At 40.9% G+C, this 23,363-nt stretch overlaps 1 protein-coding gene across 2 annotated transcripts in view; it reads right to left on the bottom strand.

Moving 5' to 3' along the window:
- NKAIN3 (sodium/potassium transporting ATPase interacting 3) overlaps positions 1–22,963 on the bottom strand; it is a 537,384-nt gene extending 514,421 nt beyond the window's left edge. For both annotated transcript variants that reach the window (XM_025265349.3, XM_025265348.3), the window contains exon 1: positions 22,776–22,963. In XM_025265349.3, the coding sequence (XP_025121134.1) occupies positions 22,776–22,829 (54 nt within the window). In that variant the 5' untranslated portion in view covers positions 22,830–22,963. The remainder of the gene's footprint in view (positions 1–22,775) is intronic.
- Between the last annotated feature and the right edge of the window lie 400 nt (positions 22,964–23,363).

Here is a 23,363-nt window from a genome sequence, read left to right on the forward strand (position 1 = left end):
TAATGGAATTTTGGTGTGAATTCATGAATTAATTGATGATGAAACTATTATAATCAAATACTTATCACTTAGATGGCTAGTCATCGTAAGCTAAAACTTGCTACATAGTTAGGGTCTATTTTTGGCTTTATTCTGTGCAAGGCCTCTTTGTTCTGGGTATGAAGAATGACTAGATAAAAGCACAGAAGTGACATATTAGGTGATACAAAGTGAAAACGAACCTAATTCTTACTGAATAACAGAACTTGAGTAATTAGAATTCAAGAGGTGCTCAGATGGTTTGTATGATTTGGCTGAAATCAATACAATAATATAAACAGACATAATAAATAAAGTACCACGTTTGGATTTTAATCTAATAAATCTTTAAGTACAGAACAGGGTTTGGAAAACTGTGGCCCAGGAGCCAAGTATAGCCTATCACCTATTTTTGTACAGAACATAAAATTGAAACACAACAACACTCAAGGATTTATGTCACGTCCACAGTTGCTTTCTGGCTACAAAGTCAGAGGGAAGTAGCTGTCACAGAGGCCAGCCAGCCTGAGAAGCCTCAAGTATTTATTATCTGGTTCTTTACTGAAAAGTTTGCCCATCCCTGATGATGGAAATTCTGATTGTCAATGGTTGATGTGATTAAGATTGGAGTTTTTAATGGTCAGCTGATAAAAATCAAGAATGATAAACACAATCTTCGGTTATATTCATAGAAATAACAGTAACAGCTGTGACTAGGTCAGAAGTTAGCCTCAGTCACTAAGGCTCCATGTGCTTTTTTTTTTTTCATGGAGAACTTTATTAAATAACATATTCACCATTTCGTTTCACAACCTTCTGTCATTCTTCAGGCAACCTCACAATTCCATCTTCCCCAAATATTTTTATCTTTTTGGCAAAGCTGCACAGTCAAGCCATAGTCAGAGGACAGGGTCAGGTTCTAAATTTCCCACCGTAACAAGGACAAAAGCAAACCTGTCCAACCCTGAGGAAAGTAATCAGAATGGGGATCGTCAGTAAATGAGTTGTACGAATAACATTACAGGAAGCTAATGGGTCTCTCCACTCCTTTGGAGGACAGAGCAGATACCAATGGGTGAATTTTCAAGGGCTTTAGCTAAGCATCAGGAAATCTTTTTCTGAATGTTCCATGTTGGCTGAGTGTTGAAGAATTGATCCTTTTGAACCTGTGGTGTTGGAGAGGACTCTTGAGAGTCCTTGGACTGCAAGGAGATCAAACCAGTCAATCCTAAAGGAAATCAATCCTGAATATTTATTGGAAGGACTGATGCTGAAGCTGAAGCTCCAATACTTTGGCCACCTGATGCAAAGAGCTGACTTATTAGAAAAGACCCTGATGCTAGGAAAGATTGAAGGCAGGAGGAGCAGAGGAGGACAGAGGATGAGATGGTTGGATGACATCACCACTGAGGGATGCAATGGACATGAGTTTGAGCAAGCTCCGGGAGATGGTGAAGGACAGAGAAGTCTGGCATGCTGCAGTCCACCAGATTGAAAAGAGATGGACCCGACTGAGCAACTGAACAACAACATGTCCACCAAGATATTTGTCTACTTGAGGAAGTGATGACTTCTTGTCTTTGACCTTCCTATCAGAGAACCCAGATGGAGATTCGGTGCTTCTTGGCGGGGTGTTGGTTATCACTTTAGGGAAGACTTTCTCACTGTGCAAGACTTCCTATTCCTTCAGATCATCTCTGCCCTACGGGAACCTAAATGCCAGTAGCACCTCATCCCTCCCCCACTCCCATCACCAAGGCAGCCAAAATGTCACCACACAGGTCCCAATGTCCCAAGTGAGCGGAAGGGTGAAGAACGAGGGGAGATGAGATGCTGTGGGAATTCCAAAGGAAAGGAGTGACCTACTGAACTTAGGACCCACTTCCACTCCAGAAGACCATCTGTTCTTCCCTCCTTTATTCACATACACCACAAACATTCACTGAGCACTTCTTACCTCAGAGCATTATGATCCCATTGTTTCATATGAGGCTGGCTGGAGGGCAGACTTTTTTCTACCGTTTAACCACCAGTCACTGCCTCTGCTATTAGCCACACATTTTTATGAATTGCTCGGCTGAGCTCTGCAAGCAGAGTAACCCAGCCTTCAACCACAGCCAGGAGGCAAGCTGCCTGGGGCTCACCGCAGATCCTTGTGGACTTTCCCTAAGTGTGGTAAAGCAGAAAGCTGACAACCACAGGAGTTCAGCAACACAGCTCACCCTCTGAAGAAACAGGAGAGTGGAAATTATTTCTCTCTCTTCTCAGAAGAAAGAGCTTGTGGTGGATGATCTCTAAAACATCATTTTTAAAAAAGGAAAAAGACTCGATGTCCTTTCTAGTGCTATTATACAAATGGACCAATGGACCCCTTAGTATCCTGAAAATATTAAGATACAACCCTTAGACGTGCATCATATAACTTTATTTATTCTTTATTTTAAATCTATTGTATTATTTGACTCTTGAGAGTCCCTTGGACAGCAAGTAGATCAAGTCAGTCAATCCTAAAGGAAATTAACCCTGAATACTCATTGGAGGGATACTCACTGATACTGAAGCTGAAGCTCCAATACTTTGGCCACCTAATGCAAAGAGCTGACTCATTGGGAAAGACCCTGATGCTGGGAAAGATTGAGGGCAAGAGAAGGAGGCAACAGAGAATGAGATGGTTGGATGGCATCACTGACTCAGTGGACGTGAGTTTGATTAAACAGTCGAAGATAGTGTAGGACAGGGAAACCTGGTATGCTTCAGTCCATGGGGTCGAAAAGAGTCAGACACAACTTAGCGACTGAACGATAACTCAGTTTTTTGTGAAAGTGAAAGTCACTCAATCTTTGCGACCCCATGGAATTCTCTAGGCCAGAATACTGGAGTGGGTAGCCTTTCCCTTCTCCAGGGGATCTTCCCAACCCAGGGATTGAACCAGGGTCTCGTGCATTGCAGGTGGATTCTTTACCAGCTGAGCAACAAGGGAAGCCCAAAAATACTGGAGTGGGTAGTCTATCCCTTCTTCAGAGGATCTTCCTAACCCAGGAATCAAACCAGGGTCTCCTGCATTGCAGGTGTATTCTTTACCAACTGAGCTATCAGGGAAGCCCTTCTTGTAGTTTCTTGTATAAAGTATATATTTGGGTCTTCTTACTTCATATGATTTTACAGTCCCTATGTTTACACCAATAACATTCACTATAGTCATTGGTGTGGTTGAATTAAAATCTACCATTTTCTTAAAAAAATAAATAAATAAAACACAACCCTTGGTAGTTCTTTACTACATGGAAAATAGAGTATTATGAAAACATTACATTCTTGACCTGGATAAAATCGTATTGAAATTCTTACCTCACCGTAACTTGCATGCCTCCTAATACTACCAGGCCAGAGCTGGTGTTTGTTTAATGCCTTAGCACTTAGGCACACCCTGCTACTGGATCCCAGACAACCATACCAAGATGTTTTCCATTTGCTCCTTGAGTCAGTCCCATGTAAAGCTTTCTTTCTGAAATTCCCAGTCTCTGGGTCTGCCACAAACCTTGGGTTTAAAGACAACAGTAAGAACAAATAAGTCAAAGAGTTGAGTGCAATAAAAGAGAAAACACCTCATTTGTGGCCCTCTCTTGCTGTTATGAGCTATTCTGTTGAAAGTCTGGGTCACAGTAAATCTTATTCATGCTGCATTCCAACCCTGGCAGAAGCACATCTGCTGAGATTTATCATTTGACCTTTGTCTCTGCATTGTTTCTAACTAAAACTAAAACAGCTTGTAACTACTTTGGAAAAAATGTTAGAGAGAATACTCTGAATATGTTTCATGTTTGATGCTAAGAAAACAGAAGAAATATGTATGTTTTTATGAGTGACATCTAAAAATATTAATTAGGTTTTTAAGACCAGTTTTTAAGCTTATCACAAATTTTCAAAAGAACAGGAAGAATAAATGATTTCACAAGGCTTTCTAAACTTCAGTACTATAATACTAATATCACATATGTGCTCAAAATAAAAACTTGATATCTGGGTTACCAAACAACAGAGAAAAGCATGAAGTCCTCCACATGAAGTAAAATAAAATTAAACTGTTTCGGATTATTTGCGCTGTGCTGTGCTTAGCTGCTCAGTCATGTCTGACTCTGTGATTTGTACTTCAATGTTAAGTATTACTTTTTGTTTTACTTTTTTTTTTTTAATTTTTTAAATTTTATTTAATCTAAAGTACATAGAAAATTTTAGAAGATAAATGGGTCAGTTTTGCTTCAAGTTTTCTTTTTTATGACTTCTCATGAAATAGTGAATCTGATGAGAATGTTTAATTATGTACATGCTGGGGTCTTTCATACAGAGGCAGTCAGCAACATTAATGAGATTATCAAATGCCACACGAGTCAAAGTTGTTGACCTGAATTAACTTACAATAGAGTATAATTGACATTATAAGGCTGTGATAGGAAAAACATATCTGCGGGTAGACCCACATAGCTTGTAAGTGCTGAAATGTTCAGAAATGTGATAATAAAGTCTACATATTTATGTATTAAAGATGAATGTCCCAAAGCTTGTTTTTAGAGCCTGTACACTTTGTTATGATGTATGAATAAACTAGAAGAGAATATCTCCTTCAAAAAGGAACATGGTCAAAGATAATTAGGACTGCATACCCAGCTTCACAGTAGAATGAAAAAAAAAAAAAATGGACCACTCCAGAGATATATTGTCTCATTTTTCTCAAAGCAATTTTCTAGGGAATTGGAATATGAGAAACTATAAGATAGAGAGAAAATTCCATAAACTGGGCAATTTTCAGTTTACCAAAGAGCTCTGTTGCTAAGAAGTGTTTGAATGTGGTTGCATGGCCCTCATTGGGGTTGAAAATAGTTTTTGGAAGCCTAGGTAAGCTGATGTACAATAGTATTGCCATATTAGGAAAGTTTCAAGCTATACTTACCCACTATGGACAGGGGGCTTATCGAACAATGGTCTTCTAGATTGCAGAATTAAAGGGAATATATCTGTCTACATATTACACCAATCCTATGATAGTAGAGGTGACCTTTGAGCCCCAGGGCAGAATGACAGTGACAGATGTTGTATACGGGACGCTTTTCAGATAGCAGCAAAGAGGGCTCATGTGACCAGATAAGAAAACAAGTGTAGGCCCACAGTGCAGAAATCAAATTACCTGGGCACAGATATGCTAAGGTAGTTCACATTACCTATTTGAAAGAAGGCATTACTCAAGTCAGTCTCCCTGGGTCAGAGTTTCCCAGGTTTCGACATCATCTAAATGCAACGGATAGCAAACACAAATAAGCTTTGTCAGCAGAGTAGTAGAAAGAATCTGAGTCTAGACATTCACAATGCAGAGCTTGATTCTCTCCTCTGCTTTGCGCATGTATGCTCCATCACTGAAGTCATGTCCGACTCTCTGTGACTCCATGGACTGTAGGCCAACAGGCTCCTCTGTCCATGGAATTCTCCAAGCAATAATACTGGAGTGGGTTCCCATTCCCTTCTCCTTGGGATCTTCCCAACCCAGGAATCAAACCCGGGTCTCTGTCATTGTGGGGAGATTCTTTACCATCTGAGCCACCAGGGAAGCCCCACAAAAGGGCTAAGAAAGAGAGAAATTGCTCTCTCTGCCTGAGCTAGAATATCTATCTTCTCCTGTCCTTGGACGTCAGTCTTCCTGGTTCTCCAGCTTGCCAACAGCAGGTGGGGCCTTCTCAGCCTTCATAATCACATAAATCAATTCCTGTAATAAATTTCCTCATATACATTTATAATACATGTGTGTGTGTGTGTGTATATATATATATATATATATATATAAAGATATACAAATACATATTATAATGGTTCTAGTCCCCTGGAGAACACTAATACAGGCTGAATCAATCCTTTCAGACAAAAGTAGCCTCAATCTATTCTATTCTTTAAATCATCACAGAAACAATTTCTAAAATCTCCTTCCAGTACACTTCACAACTTCTTCAGATAAAAGTGATACCGAGTTTGCTCATGCAGCCATTTGGTAGAGGAGTGTAATTACAGAGTAGTCACCACCGTGGCTTTACACTGCAGTGAAAAGCAAACGGAGTGGCAGAAAGAAACACACATCTACTCTCAAGCTCCTACTTGACAGCAGGAGCTTGACTACTTGACTACTCTCAAGTAGTCATTTTAAACAATGATGTGGGAAGTAGACAGTTAAAGACTGATCACCTGTGCACCTAAATTAATGTCAAACTGGTTTTCTGTAATAGCACCTTTTATGCACCTGTTTTAACCACCATGCACTGCCATAAGGTGTGAGTTTCTGATACCACTTTTCTCTTATGTCAAGGAAGTGGCTGTTTTGGAAATTTCACACGGCTCCTTCCTCAGCTACATGGGTGGGAAAGTCCAGATCATAAAACACTGCTCCAGGTGGCCTCTGAGAGCCTCCACAAGAGTGTCACGCTCACAAAAATACAACTGAGGAGAGCATTCACGACGTGACACAGGCAGATGGTGGTCGCAGGAGCAGCAGCGCAGACACCATTAGGCTGTAATTTTACCATCATAATGGACAGCTGAACAGATAAAGCTGCAGCTGGGGTCGGCAGAGGGAGGGTCTCCAGGCTGAACGCCAGTATGTCAACCTCAGTGTCTGCATCTTTGTCTGCAGGAAGAGATGGATGCAGAAAGCACGAGCAACAGATGTAACTAAACACGGTGCTAAGTTATCATCAACTGCATCTTATTATATGAACAGGCCCGGTGCAATAATATAGGTTAGAAGCACAAGCTGGCAGTTATCAGATCTTGGGAAGCACCAAGAAAGCCTAGGAACCAAGCGGGCAAGGAGGAATAAAGGACCATCTGATAAGGTGTCCAAGTGTCTCTTGCTGTATTATTAGCATCTTGCCATATCATTATCTTTCATTCTTTCTGCTTCTAAGAAATAGAGTTTTACGTGGACTCCCCTGGTGGTCTAGTAGTTAAGGATCCACCTGCCAATCCATGGGATATAGATTCAATCCCCAGTCCACATGCTGTGGAGCAACTAAGCCCATGCACTACGACTACTGAAGCCTGCACGCCTAGAGCCTGTGTGCTCCACAACGAGAGAAGCCACTGCAATGAGAAGCTGGAGCGCCGCAACCAGAGAAAGCCCCAGGGCAGCAACAAAGACCCAGTGAGGTAAAAGATGAAAATTAATTAATTGTCAATTAATTAATTTTTAAAAAGAAATAGAGTTTCACACATATGACTTAAAGTCTTTAACTGTAACCAAGTAAAGGGCTGAAAATGACATACCTACTATTCTGTCAATATTGACTCAGTAACAGGTGGATCAGAATAGGTGGAGGAGAACAAGGATTCCAGGGATGAAGGAAACAGAGATGGAAGTAGTAGAAGATGGGGTGGGAGGAGGGTATTTTCCTTTCAGCATTCTGCAACAGTTCCTTGTGATGCTAATAATCCACCATTAAGCTAAACAATCCAAATATCTTCATTTTTCTTTCTGAACAATTTCTGAATTAGCATTCCCTTGAAGTTGAACTATACATTTCTCAAAATGTTTCACTCTGAGAAATATGAAACTATCACCTTTTTTTGTTTGTTTAAATATATCTGATCGACACTGCCTAGACAGGATTGCTACATATCATGCTTACATTTATGCATTGCAATATTTGCTGCTTAAAGAATATTACACTGCTGATTTGGCTTTTGTCTGTTGTTTATTACTGTTCAAATTCTTATCTCCAGGACTTTCTTGCAAAGTGTTACTGCTGCATGCAATGGAGTTTATACATGAATATGTAGTTTAACCCTGTCAAAAACATCATTCCCCCTATATTTGAATGTGATGGGAAAAAATAAGTCCAATTACCAAGAACTCCCAGAAATGTCCAAGGATTTGATTCCTCAGGGTTACAGATGAAGCTTATGAAATCTGCCATGACTTACTGCACTATTTTTTCACTCATATTTACTGCAATCCAGACAATCTATTCCTAGTATCATCTGACTTTCCACTGCTATATTGGGTTAAGGTACATCGCATTAAATGCTGCCTTTGCAGCACTAATTTCGTCATGCGGCTGTGAATTCCCCTCCATAAGGTGAGCCTCGGGTACTCACTTCAGCACCTTGGAGAAAACTGTGGCTACTTGTCCATGAGTGTAATTCTGATGCCTGTGGAGAGATGGTTCTCTGCTGCTTTTCCTTTCATTACAGGTCATGGAAAGCACGCAGGCAATGCAGGTGAAACTGGACCCAAATCTAAACTTCAGATGACTTAATTAAACATAATACAAAATACATATTAAATAAAGAAGTGTATTTCTACTCATAAAAAAGAGCTTGAACTACCATTCTCCTAAAGGACATTTTAAACCTTTCATTGTTTTTTTAATCAACATTTCAAAATCAAACTAAATTTTATGATGACTAAAAATATAAAAAATATAAAACTTAGATGTCTAAAATACATTTAATTATCTCTTCAGCTTTAGTATGGTCCTCTAAAACATGCAAATAGTATAATTTCTTCAATACAATAGAACAAAAATAAAACATCATGAATTAGAATCCATCCACATTTTAAAATACCAAGCTAGTTTATTATTAATAAAGAAAAATAAACCAAGAAAAACAATATCTTGTACTTGTGTTGTCTTGAAAGAAAATTGAGCCATTATTTATATCTTAATACCCCCAAATCCCTGCCTTCCAGTAAAAGTATCATCAGTAGTGAAGGAGTTAAAAAGTGTGTACAAAGACACTCTAGGACTAGTCAAACTAACATATTAATAATAGATGACCAATGCGCCTCTGTATGGTGTAGTCCGTGAAATGTTACAAAACGTGAAGTCTCCCACTTGTGAAACGCTTCAACAGACAGATCCCTGAGGATGACTCCATCTATATTCCCAACCACAGCTCTCTGTTAGATGAAAAGGCTGTGAGGAACCTTTGCAGGCTTCCTAATGGGTCAGTGGCTTTATCTAATGCTTTCCCCTAATTGGCTCTGCATTTAAGACACTCAGTCAATGATGTGGCTGCAATATTTAGATCTTTGGCAATCAAACCCTCCCAGGCCAGGAAAGAGTTTCCCATCAGAAAGCAAAAAGGATTCGTGGCTTCAAGTCCTAGAGAGAGAGAAAGGATAGTTGTTAGTAGAGGTCCCAATGGTATTAGAAGATTCTATCTGGACAGTGCAAGCATTATCAGAAGTGGTTCATCTGTTGAAGAAAGTAGAGCATGCAAAAACTGTAGAATATCTGGTGTGTATAAACCTTGCATTTCATTTCTTTGTTTCAGGATAAATTGGGGTGCCTCCTGAGAGACTCTAAAAATACCTATCCATCATGAAGAGAGCCACCTCTACTAACAGAAATGGAAGAGAAAAGAAGTCTGCAATGCTGCTTCATGTTACTTAAGTCACTTTGATCATGGTTTAAAAATCACATTTTATGTAAAGAAACAGCTTGCTTAAATAACTACTCTTTCCAGCAGGTTTGGCCTGAACCCATAGAAACAACTCTCTTTTTAAATTCAGTCTTAAGGTAACACACACAAAAAATTGTTATCCTCATTTCTGATGGCTTAGTTGTTGTTCAGTCACTAAATCGTGTCTGCCTCTTTACGACCCCATGGACTGCAGCACGCCAGGCTTCCCTGTCCTTCACTATCTCCCAAAGTTTGCTCAAACTCAAGTCCATTGTGTTGACGATGCCATCCAACCATCTCATCCTCTATCTCCCCTTCTCCTCTTGCCCTCAATCCTTCCCAGCATCAGGGTCTTCCCATGAGTCAGCTCTTCTTGTCAGGTGGTCAAAATATTGGAGCTTCAGCTTATGCATCAATCCTTCCAATGAATACTCAGGGTTGATTTCCTTTAGGATTGACTGGTTTGATCTCCTTGCTGTTTAAGAAACTCTCAAGAGTCTTCTCCAACACCACAATTCAAAAGTATCAGTTCTCTAGCACTCAGCCTTCTTTATGGTCCAACTCTCACATCCATACATGACTACTGGAAAAACCATAGCTTTGACTACATGGAACTTTATCAGCAAAGTGACATCTCTGCTTTTTAATATGCTTTTTTGGGATGGCTTAAGCCATATCCTAATATACGATTTCAATATATAGCAGAATGTCTCCATATTTTAGTTTTCTCATCAGTAAATGGAAAAAAATATCAACATCTGCTTCATGGAGGTGCTATAAGAAAGAAACAAGAGAACTTAGGGAGCAACAGGGTTTTATTCGAAATTGTAACAATGATTACTTTTTAAAATTCAGGAAATAAACTTTATGAGCCGAACATATTTTAGTGTGCTCTCAAATATTCTTGCCTGAAGAATTCCATGGACAGAGAAGCCTGAAAGGCTACAATCTGTGGGGTCGCAAAGAGTCAGACACGACTGAGCAACTAACACACACACAAACAAGCAAATCACCTTTTTCCAATCTCCTGCAAGATCGAATATTTAGTATTTCAATGTGGGGACAATAGAAAATTGAAGCTCATCCCAACCCTGGTGGAAGAGGGCATTTTGCTCTTTTTGTCATTGACTGAAGGACTTCACAGCCCTGGGGAAGATGTGAGGACCAACAAGTAGACAGGTGGGGCAGCTGGGCTCAGAACAAAGTCCTCCTCCTGCCCCAGGAATCCAGCATCACTGATCAGGCAGAAACAACTTTCCTCTCAGTGGGGGATTCTAGAGTCTAGTCCAGAGGTCCCCAGTGTCTGAGATCTAATGCCTGGTGATCCTAGGTGGAGCTGATGTAATCATAATAGAAATATAGTGCATAATAAATGCAAAGTCCTTGAATCATCCCCAAACCACCCCCAACCCCCAGTCTGTGGAAAAACTGTCTTCCAAGAAACAGGCCCCTGGTGCCAAAAAGGTAGGACCGCTGGAGTCACCCAGAAGTGAAACCATGATCAACTCTGGATCATTTAGTCACAAACCAGTTATCAACTCCAATGTTTCAGGAGGTCCGAAAGCTTTTGCAATAAAAGGAGTTCATAGTGGAATTTTTGAAAATAAAAACTTCTCCATTGTGTATGCAATTTTGCACAGGCACTGGAAGCATTAAATAAAACATTTAGGTTAGGAAACATACTTTTTACTCAAGCATTAATTCGTTCCATTAAGAGCTTATAAATCAGTTCCCTACATGCCCAAGAAAAAAACAGGCTTTCTTCTATGAGAGCCCCATCCCAGTGGCAGTTGGTAAATCATTAGTAACTGGTTCTGGGGGGTGAGAGGAGGGCCCTGATTGGAGTTTGTGTATCTCTATGATGTGAATACTTACACCATAATAGATTTTGAGCTACCGATATGATGTCACTGGCTGTAGAATTGGAAAGTGATGCTGAGCAGAACAGTGTTACACAGGATTTCTACCATACCATCATAGATGTAAAATCACCCCTGAAGTACAGACAACAGAGCAGTGCAGTAAAATAATTAGGAAGGATTGAATTTGGGATACTTATTACTTCTGCTTTTAATATAATTTAAAATTTATATAACTATACTAATGTTTAATAAAGGCTGCACTTAACAACTGGCTCACAGAATTTCTGGAAACATAACAGTAAATTTTCCCCGGTTGGTATGAGCTGGCCCTAGTACGATACTGCCTCCAGCTGCTACTCATCATCCAGATAAAAGGCAAATATATAGAAGACAGAACAGAAATCAAGCATGAGAAGTTCCACTTAAATATAAGGAGGATTTGGCTACTTGTAAAAATTTCCATTCTCAGAGAAAGTTTAAGAACCAACATCAGGGTCTTCGGTATTGAAGATTCAGACATTGACTTGTTATAGTGATAAAGACAGATCTAGAGAGAAGGCAATGGCACCCCACTCCAGTACTCTTGCCTGGAAAATCCCATGGATGGAGGAGCCTGGTGGGCTGCAGTCCATGGGGTCGCTAAGAGTCGGACACGACTAAGCGACTTCAGTTTTACCTTTCACTTTCATGCATTGGAGAAGGAAATGGCAACCCACTCCAGTGTTCTTGCCTGGAGAATCTCAGGGATAGGGGAGCCTGGTGGGCTGCCGTCCATGGGGTCACACAGAGTCAGACACGACTGAAGCGACTTAGCAGCAGCAGCAGCAGACCATTTCTTAGAAAACAATGAGAGCTGCTCATTCATGTCCAACTCTTTGTGACCCTATGGCCTGTAGCCTACCAGATTTCTCTGTCCATGGGATTTCCCAGCAAGAATACTCCAGTGGGTTGCCACTTAAGGACCCCTCAAAGCTAAGATATGATACCTTTCATAGACTATAATTTGAAAGAGCTCCCTCATCAAGAATTTATATTTTAAATATAAATTGATAATGAGTTGCCACTAATGAGAATTTTATATTTCCCAGTTTCTTAATTATGATCAGTCACAGCTAGTTATCAGGACAGGAAACACAACTTGAGTACTGAGCATTCCACTCTGTACCTTAATTAACCAATTAACCAATCAACCTCTGTTGCCTGGGATTTCCCACATGCAAGCACTTATTACACCATATATTAATCAATACCAAACTCCAACCATGTCTCTAATGACTGCAATCGAGAGAAACCGTCAGAAATAAATTTAAAACTTATCATCCCATCCATTGAGTTCCTATCTCTTACAAGAATCTGATAGCTACAAGCATATTCCAATACCTCTTGGAATAGCTACAATCCTATTTCAATACCTGTTAATAAAGGAACTGGGCCTCTGTATGAAGCCATTCTTAGTGCAAGTACCTGTAGACAGAGTGAAGAAACTCAAACATATAATTCTACTTAATGAAATTAATCAGGAAAACCATTCTAAGGAGTGGTCCTCTATGCAGGGAAAAAAAAAATCTAGAAAAACAGAACAAGTTCATCAACATTGCCATGATCTTGCCCCTCCTTCATTTAACAAAAGACCCTTTAATTTTTGCAGTCAGAGCCCTTGTTAGTACCACCACTCCTGCTTGCTCACCGGCCTTCACCCTCATCTCTGTTTCCCAAAAAACAGATGTGTGTGTGCTGTGTCTTCATTCGTGTCCAACTCTTTGCGAACCCCCTGGACTGCAGCCCACCAGGCTCCTCTGTCCAGGCTCCTCAGTATTCTCCAGGCAAGAATACTGGAGTGGGTTGCCACGCCCTCCTCCAGGGGATCTTTGAGACCCAGGGATCAAACCCATCTCTTCTGTCTCCTGCATTGGCAGACGGTTTCTTTACCATTGCTCCACCTGCTGCTGCTACTGCTGCTAAGTCGCATCAGTCGTGTCCGACTCTGTGCGACTCCATAGACAGCAGCCCAACAGGCTCCTCTGTCCCTGTGATTCTCCAGGCAAGAACACTGGAGTGGGTTGCCACTTCCTTCTCCAATGCATGAAAGTGAAAAGTGAAAGTGAAGTCGCTCAGTCGTGTCTGACTCTTAGCGACCCCATGGACTGTAGCCTACCAGGCTCCTCCGTCCATGGGATTCTCCAGGCAAGAGTACTGGAGTGGGGTGCCATTTCCTTCTCCATTGCCCCACCTAGGAAACCCTAATTCAGATAATTCTCCAAATTGAGGAACTAGGGATGCTCTTAACAACAGTTAAACAGAACAATCTACTAGTTCAAGGATTTCACCTTCCCTAATTCTGTGAGCCAGTAAAACTCAAGGTTTTCATCTGATTTATTTTTTTTACTATGCCCATCTTCGGAGAAGGCAATGGCAACCCACTCCAGTACTCTTGCCTGGAGAATTCCATGGATGGAAGAGCCTGGTAAGCTGCAGTCCATGGGGTCTCGAAGAGTCAGACACGACTGAACAACTTCACTTTCACTTTTCACTTTCATGCATTGGAGAAGGAAATGGAAACCCACTCCAGTGTTCTTGCCTGGAGAATCCCAGGGACTGGGGAGCCTGGTGGGCTGCCATCTATGGGGTCGCACAGAGTCAGACACAACTGAAGCAACTTAGCAGCAGCAGCAGCAGCAGCATGCCCATCTTAAAATATCTGTTCTCCAATACTTTACCTACACCTACAAAGAATTTAACAAAGAGTGGATACATGTATATGTATAACTGATACACTTTGCCATACAGTAGAAAGTAACACAGCATTGTAAGTCAACTATACACAGACAAAGGTTAATTCAAAAAAGAATGTTTCAGTAAAGGACATTTAGGGTCTATCTCCTGTTTTATTTTAGTATCTGCCAAATATGTCAAATAAAAATATAAATTAGATAGTTTGTGCTATGTCATTTGTTTGTTCCACAATTTAACTGGCATTTTGAATACGAATCTTTGATGAAGTGCTATCTTTTAGTCTAATGTTGCATTCTGTTATAAATGCATGAAGATTCACACACATTAACATCAATTAGTGTAAATGTGCATTAAAAGCATGAATTTTTGATGCACCTAAGAAAGAAGGTCCACTTTAACTTCATCAAATATTTGTCAAATAGTTTCCCAAAATTGACACTCAAAATATCTTCAAAACTGTGTGAAAAATCTCTTTTCAAAATTAATGTCAAAATTATTTTGAAGTATAACATAAACAGTATTACAAGAAAATCAAAATAAGCAATTAAAACAATAACCATTTGTGGTTTTCTTCTTAATCTTGTCATTTTCTGTCTAAATTACTAAAAATCCTAGTTTACCTAAGAATGAGCTTTACTTTTAAAATGATTAATACATTTATTCTCCTATTTCATGTCATCTCCACAATGATACTCATTAGCTAACTTTCAAAATGCAACACTAAAAGGGACCCAGTTCTTCAGCCCCATGCCAGAGTGCTCCTCATGGCAAGTGGATAGAGTTGGATTTATGCCCAACATATAACACCTGTGCTCACACAACACACACATCTATTAAGACTCTGATAAAATATGCTCTGCTTCTTATCTTCCTGGATTCCTCAATTTTGCTGGTCATCTATCTGTTCCACTTTTCTTTCCATCACAATTATCACTTCATTCTTTGGGACCTTGGGAAGAATGGAAGGTAGATGCTTCTAGGATTTGTCATCTTGTTGTGAAAGCCCTCGAATTTTGTGTTTTCCATTCTGATTTTTATCTAAAGAGTACTTTTTATTAAGCATTTGAATCCTGCTTTTTAAAGCAAGATATACTTCACTGACGAAAACAAATGCTTAAGAAAATTGTCAAAAGATACATCAATAAACCTGCTTTATTTTCTACTTTTGCAAAGAAACCACACAGTTATAAGTCTCTAATGCCAAAATCTTAAGTAATATTAACTCAAAATTTCTTATGCTTACATTTGAAATTCTTCTTTTATATAATCTGGATAATTGTTCAAACGCTTCCTTGAGACCCAAAATGGACATTGTAAAATTTGTGAGAGAAAAATGAAAAAAACATAGACAAAGCAATTCATTTTTTAAAAAAAGAAAGTACTACTAAAGTTCTGGGGAAAGAAAGCAATTTATTTTTAAGCATCTTATAATTAGGATTATCCTCTTGGAAATAATCAGAATGGAAATGATTTTGTTACAACTAGGGACAATTGTCCAGGAAAACCACTACAATATTGTAAAGTAATTAGCCTCCAATTAAAATTAATTAATTAATCAATTAAAAAAAAAACAATAACACTTGATATGTGCTTCCCCGATGGCTCAGCAGTTAAGAATCCATCTGTAATGCAGGAGACACTGGAGATGAAGGTTCAATCCCTGCTTGGGAAGATTCCCCTGGAGGAAGGCATGGCAACCTACTCCACTATTTCTGCCTGGAGAATCCCACAGACACAGGAGCCCGGTGAGCAAAAGTCCATGGGGGTCACTCAAACATAAGAATTTGTGGGGAAAACAATTCAACACAGAAGCCCATAAGAACACATTTCTTAAGCAAATTTGATACTCTGTACACATAAATAACAAAAGAGCTACAAAGGGATTCCAGTTTGTAGAAAAGCGGCTAATGCAGAATATTGTAATGATTTTAACACCTATCACATTTTAACGAAAGTCTCTTCATTAGACAAACATTTAATTTCCCTAACTATTTCTAAGTTTTGTAAGATGAACCAGAGGGTTTAAATGTAGAAAAAGAATAGAAACTAAATGATTACAAATTATATTGTTCAGGAGAAGAGAAAAAGCTGTTAAAAAAAAAAATCTTAAGACAAAAGTGTCAGTTTATCTATGTAGTAAAATAAATGTATTTCTGCATTTACTGCCAGATATCTATGATAACTGAGTGGTTCATTTCATAAAACTTAGTTTAAAAACATGTTACCAGAACCACGCCACCAGGACACCTCTCAACACCTTTTGTCTCAGCATCACAGTGACACATGTGGTCACAGATGGTCTGAATGTGGAGTAGAGAGAAAGTTAACTGATCTTTCACGATGAGAAAGAAAAATCACTAGCTTGATTTCATTTGACAGGATGTTCTCTAAAATAAAAACATAGAGACCATCATGGAGTTAAAAGTTGCTTGTTTTTTTTTATAAATCCTCTAAAGATTCCTGTTACTGTGAATATGGAAAGTAAGAGTTGGGAATTTTCAGTCCTCATAAAAATATGGCAGTCACCTATCCATAAAGTGATAGAATGCAAGATGCAATCAATCTTTCCTGGTAATGTCCACCTCCAGGGACAAAGCTGCCCCTGTGATGTGGGGAAGACATTGAAAGTTCTGTGGGTACAATCCCAAGCTAAGTTCAACACTTTACCAAGACAACTCTAAGCTGCAGCACTGTTTACAATAGCCAGGACATGGAAGCAGCCTAGATGTCCACCAGCAGATGAATGGATAAGAAAGCTGTGGTACATATACACAATGGAGTATTACTCAGCCATTAAAAAGAATGCATTTGAATCTGTTCTAATGAAGTGGATGAAACTGGAGCCTATTATACAGAGTGAAGTAAGTCAGAAAGAAAAACACCAATACAGTATACTAACGCATATATATGGACTTTAGAAAGATGGTAATGATGACCCTATATGCGAGACAGCAAAAGAGACACAGATGTAAAGAACAGACTTTTGGACTCTGTGGGAGAAGGTGAGGGTGGGATGATTTGAGAGAACAGCATTGAAACATGTATATTATCATATGTGAAACAGATCACCAGTCCAGGTTCGATGCATGAGACAGGGTGCTCATGGCCGATGCACTGGGATGACCCTGAGGGATGGGGAGGGAGGTCGGGCGGGGGGGCGGGGGGGGTGGGGGGGCGGGGTTCAGGATGGGCAACACATGTACATCCATGGCTGACTCATGTCAATGTATGGCAAATACCACTACAATACTGTAAAGTAATTAGCCTCCAATTAAAATAAATTAATTAATTTTTTGAAAAAGAAAAGAAAATGGCTTGGAAATGCATGTGGAGGAAATTCTGGATTTAGAAACATGCCATTAAGACTCCTTTAAATGCGGCAACTAAAACAGTTTACTAAAAGCACACAATCAAGTTTTTCACATGTATATAAATATTATTCTAAAACAAGCAAAATTAAAAGCAGGCTTCAAAAATGTGTCTAAAGTTCTTGGATGACTTCATGAATCTGTTACCTGGAACCGTTTTTTTCAGAAAAGATTTACTTTGCACAGTTTTCCATGGGCATGCTTTTCCTATTCTCTCCAAGCTCATCTAGCAAAACTAGGAATATGAATGTGAAATGTGAGGCAAACACTCAAACGTGCTCGAGGTTAGAAGCATAGTAAGGATGGGAGGTGGCCAGAGCAGTGCAGTAAAGGAAGCAGAATGGAGACTGATTTTTTACAAACCAAAACTCATTCAAATACACTAGCCTTAAATGGTAAATTCTCTCTAATGATATCCCCCATCTGGGAGGGGGGAGGTCAGAAGCCGAGTGAATGAGATAATAAAAACCTTTCATTTGTTTCTTTAACTTTTAGAAGGAGTTAATGGGCCATCTTTTAATGGTCCACACAGTGACTTAGTCATCAGAACTCAGCTTCTCTTCAGCAAATGTGTCCTCTGAATGCCATTCCCCCTCAACACCCACACTTCCTTCAGTTGCTTCATAACCCCCACCTTCCAACAGTTGGTGGGAGCAGAAAAAAACATGAGAGGGGAAAAAAGACAGCTGGATTCAGTGGAAAGAACACTAGATCTGGGAGTCCTACCCGGTGGTAGGCTGGAGGAGGCTCACACCAGCTCATCGAGTTAAACTTGGAATTTAATGAGCCAGCTGTTAACCATTATTTTAAAATAAATAATAAAAACTTTAAGTCAATTGCATTAAAAAACAGAGGTTACTAAAATATCTTAAGCACATCCTTTCCTCATTATTTTACTGTGTTTTACTTTCTTTATGCTGTTGAGGTTATTTATGCTTATTTGAGGGCTTCCTTGGTGACTCAGATGGTAAAGAATCTGCCTGCAATGCAGGAGACCCAGGTTCTATCCCTGGGTCAGGAAGATGCCCTGGAGAAGGGAATGGCTACCCAAGTCAGTATTCTTGCCTGGAGAATTCCATGGACAAAGGAGTCCATGGGGTGGCAAAGAGTAAGACATGACTGAGTGACTAACACTCTGCACTTATCACATGCTTATTTTATCTGTATGATGGAAGGACTTTGTAATAGTCTACTTCAAATTGGCCAGTGTGGGAATATTTACACCAAAGAAATGGGCAAATGTTAAAAACCAGGGTGTAACATTGTTTTGTTGATTGTCTAGACTTAAGAAAATGATAGAGAACTTTTTTCTAGCAATGTGTCTTAAACTTAAAATGTGTCAGGTCATTATATTCCCAATAGCACAAAAGAGCTGAAGCAACCCAATCAAAAAATGGGCAAAAGACCTAAATAGACATTTTTGCAAAGAAGATACACAGATGGCCAACAGACACATGAGAAGCTGTTCTGCATTGCTAATTATTAGAGAAACGCAAATCAAAACCACAATGAGGTATCGCTTCACGTGGGTCAGAATGGCCATCAACAAAATGTCTACAGATAATAAATGCTGGAGAGGGTGTGGAGAAAAGGGAACCTTCCTACACTGTTGGTAGGAATGTAAATTGGTACAGCCAATAAAGAACAGTATAGAAGTTCCTTAAAAAAAAAAAAGTAGAATAACCATATGATCCAGGAATCCCATTCCTGGACATATATCCAGAAAAAAAAATGAAAACTCTACTTCAGAAAGATACATGCACCCCGGCGTTCACAGCAGCACTGTTTACAACTGGCAAGACATAGAAGCAACCGAAGTATCCATCAACAGAGGAATGGATAAAGATGTGGTATATATACACACACACACACACACACACACACACACACACACACAACGGGATATCACTTGGGCATTAAAAAGAATGAAATAATGCCATCTGCAGTAACATGGATGCAACTAGATATTACCATACTAAGTGAAGTAAGTCAAACAAAGACAAATATGATATCACTTATATGTGGAATCTTAAAAAAAAATACAACTCAACTTATTTACAAAACAAACAGACTCACAGACATAGAAAATAAACTTAAGGTTACAAGAGGAGCAAAAGGGTGGGGCAGATAAATTAGGAATCTGGGATTAACAGATACACAGTACTATATATGAAATAGATAAACAAGGACTTACTCTGTAGCACAGGGAACTCTATTCACTACCTTGTAATAACGTATAATGGGAAAGAATCTGAAGCTGTACCCCTGAAACGGACACAATGTTGTAAATCGACTGTGGTTGATTTGTTTAAAAAAAGAAATGAAGAAAATAATTTTCCAGTACTTGAAAACTATTACCCAATTCAGCAAGGAATCTGCATATGCTGGCAGAGGTCATGGAACAGACCTGACCTCCAGGTGATTGTCAAGAGGGACTCCAGGCAATGGGAGGCTCCTGCCTTCCCAGTCCTTGGAATGCAAGTCCTGCCCACCACGCCCTCAGTAGAGGCTGAAACCATTTCAAGGATGCAGCCTTGACAGCAGTGTGCTATTGAGACCATCCAGAAAGAAGACATCACTGAACCTAGAAAAGGGTTCATCAGATTCATGGAACAAAAGAGATCCTGCCAGAATTAATCGGCTATGTAGAACTTACAATCAAGGGTACTGCATATTTTATTAGTGTGTGTGTGTGTGTGTGTGCACGCGCGCTCAGTCGTGTCCAACCCTTTGCAACCCCATGGATTGCAGCCTGCCAGGCTTCTCGTCCATGAGATTCTCCAGGCAAGAATACTGGAGTGGGTTGCCATTTCCTACTCCATGGTATCTTAACCCAAGGATCGAACCCGTGTCTCTTGTGTCTCCTGCATTTGCAGGTAGATTCTTTACCACTAGTGCCGCCTGAGAAGCCCTATTTTATTATTATTATTTGTCAAACTGAGCGCTGTGTGTTCAGTCGTTAAGTCGTGTCCAACTCTGTGACCCCACAGACTGCAGCACACCAGGCGTCCCTGTCCTTCACTATCTCCCAGAGTTTGCTCAAATTCATGTCCATTGAGTCGGTGATGGTAACCTAACCATCTCATCCTCTGTTGCCCCCTTCTCCTTTTGCCTTAAATCTTTCCCAGCGTTAGGGTCTTTTCCAATGAGTCGGTTCTTCAAATCAGGTGGCCAAAGTACTGGAACTTCACCTTCAACATCAGTCCTTCCAATGAATGTTCAGGGTTGATTTGCTATACATCCTTAATAGATATAATATTTATAACATATTATATAGTAATGTAATATATACATATATGTTTTGTTTGTTCAAGACCTAATCATCAAATGTTTACCATCAGTCCTCTGTCTCTACTATCTAAAAACTACTAATTTGAAGAAGTCCTTGAACTCTATAAGCATCACCTTTCTCTTCTGCAAACTAGAGAAATGGGTTGCCTTCCTCAGAGGGTAATTTTAAGGGTAAAATAATGTTCATGTAAAAACCCGATATGGATCACAAATGTTAATTTACCATCATCAATTCAGCCAAATGTTTCAGCTCCTAATACAGGCACTCCTAAAGAACCGCAGGATTTGCAAAGATGAATAATGTTTGCTCCTTATCCTCAGGCTGCTTACAGTCTAGTAATGTGTAAATCACTAAAAATAACGTAAGAGGATGACATGTATTCTCACAGAGGAAAAAGCAATATACTGTGCAATTAAAGGAAAAGAAGTGATTGATTTTACCTGGAGCACCAGGGAAGACTCCACAGAGAAGGTGGAAATTTTAGATAAGCTTTGAGGAGTAAGTTGCATTTCTATCAATTAAGGTGTATGTGGAAGATGGAGGCATTCCAGGCTGATACATGAAATACCAAACACATTAACATCAAAACAAGTACAATATCAACTAAGGACACCATAACTGCATTGAAAAATCTGCTGTATCAAAAACCCTTCCATATCATTTGTGTGTAAAACAGAAAGAATGATGCCACTATAGATTATACAATCCAGTGTGCCTATCTACTATTTTGCATACTCAAAGGCTGACTAAATATTTCTTGTTTTCCCAGCGTATAAGCCATGTCCACTTCTTACAACCAAAGTGTAAATTATCCTCTGCCCTTCTTTCCTTAATGAAAGAAAGCATTCATGTTCCAGAGAATTTTAAAATTATTTTTCAGGAAAACTCTAGAAAATACATCCTATTTAACAGGACAGAAGGAATGTTCCAGAGATTTAAGGCAAAGGAGTCACTGATTTCAGATCTATAAATATATAAATTATGCACACATTATGTAAACAATGAAGAGAACCTCTAAAGTGAGGGTTTAATGGGAGAGTCAAACACTGAGGCAAGAAGAAAAGTGAAACCTCTTAAAACATTCATGGGTACAAGGACTAACTATTAAAGAAAGAGCATTATTTTATCCCTCAGTAAACGAGTCTTGCAAGGGTTGACCTTATGCAGTCAAGCTCACCAAAAACCTTTTTCCTTCTGATAGTCAAAACAGGCTAATGTTGGTGACTTTGAAAAACAACACTTGGAAGAACGCTTGACATAGCATCTAAAGAGTCTGTCGTTAAGTGTAATGAAAGGGAGATGTCTATGAATCTCTCACACATAGATGTCTCACACATCGGTCTGTGGCCTTGACCTCAAGCGACTATGCAAGGGACCACAGGGCCAGTCTAAGTCCCAACAGGACATATGTCAAGAGAAGTGTTCGTCCCACACTGAAAGCCCTTTCACTCTCCGCTCTGGTCCCCAACTTCCCACTCCACGCACTCCCTGGCAAGCCACCACGCCTTCTGTCCCACAAGACAGCTGTCAGTCTGTCGCTGTCTGAACACGCCACATTTCAACAAAATCTACAGAGAAATTGGAAGGTTGGAGGCTGAAACCTGTTTCAAAACACACACAGCGCGACCTCCTATCCTTCCTGGAGATCCAAGCCTCCTCAAACACCCGCTTTCAATCGCGTTTAAGGTACGAATACCTCACTCTTAACTAAGACTTGGGGAGGGGGGCGCGACCCCGTCTCCCCAAGACTGGGCATTCCCACGCACCTTCTGATGACACCACGTTACTGGAAACCATCCCGAGAAGAAAGAGCCCACAAGCCCCCGTGAAACTTCAGCGGGAAGGCGGAGGGGCTAAAGCCCGCTGGTCAGCCCAGGGGCGGGGGAGTCGCTCATTCCCCGGGCGCCCCGGGGCAGTAGCCCCTGGACCGCGTGGCGACGCCGGGAGCCCGGGGCCCCGGGGAGACCGCGCCCTCGCGCAGGGCAGGGCCACCGGGCGATTGCCCGCTGCTGGCCGGAAGGGTGAGGGCCGACGGAGGGAGCCGGGGCAGAAACTCACCAGCTGCAGCGCGCAGAGGCCGATGAGCGAGCAGCGCCCGGTGCAGCAGCCCATGGTGCTCGCGGCGTCCGAGCGGCGCGCGCCGCCTGAGGTCCGCGTCGTCCGGCGCCGCCGCCTCCCGACTCCGGAGCGGCCCCCTCTCGGCGCTCGCCCGCCCGGCCCCGGCTCGCGCGCCCCGCGGCCGCCGCTCTCCGCTCCCGGGGCCGGGCTCGCGCGCCGCCTTTGTTAGTTTCCCGGGCGGGCAGAGGTCAGTGCGGCGCGCACGACCCGAGCGTCTGGCTGGGGTCCCTGCGGCCCGCGGGGCAGGTCTGCTTCTTGGGGAGGGGGAGCCGGGCGAGCGGGGAGGGGGCGAACCGGAGGGAGGGAGGCTACAGATGGTGAGTGGGTGGAAGTATGTTTAGGGGAGGAGAGTGTGTGTGGGGGAGTGGGCGTCTGAAAAGTGGAGTGGGCTGTGTGTGCGCGCGTGTGTATGTCGGTGTGTGCTTGTGTGTGTGTCTGTGCGCGCGCGCTCGTGTGTGTTTGTGTGTGTGTGTATGTGTATGTGTGTGTGGCGGAGGGGATGAATGAAAGGGAGTGGCGGAGGGAGGA

This window comes from Bubalus bubalis, chromosome 15, assembly GCF_019923935.1.
Source record: "Bubalus bubalis isolate 160015118507 breed Murrah chromosome 15, NDDB_SH_1, whole genome shotgun sequence".
Taxonomy (NCBI): Eukaryota; Metazoa; Chordata; class Mammalia; order Artiodactyla; family Bovidae; genus Bubalus; species Bubalus bubalis.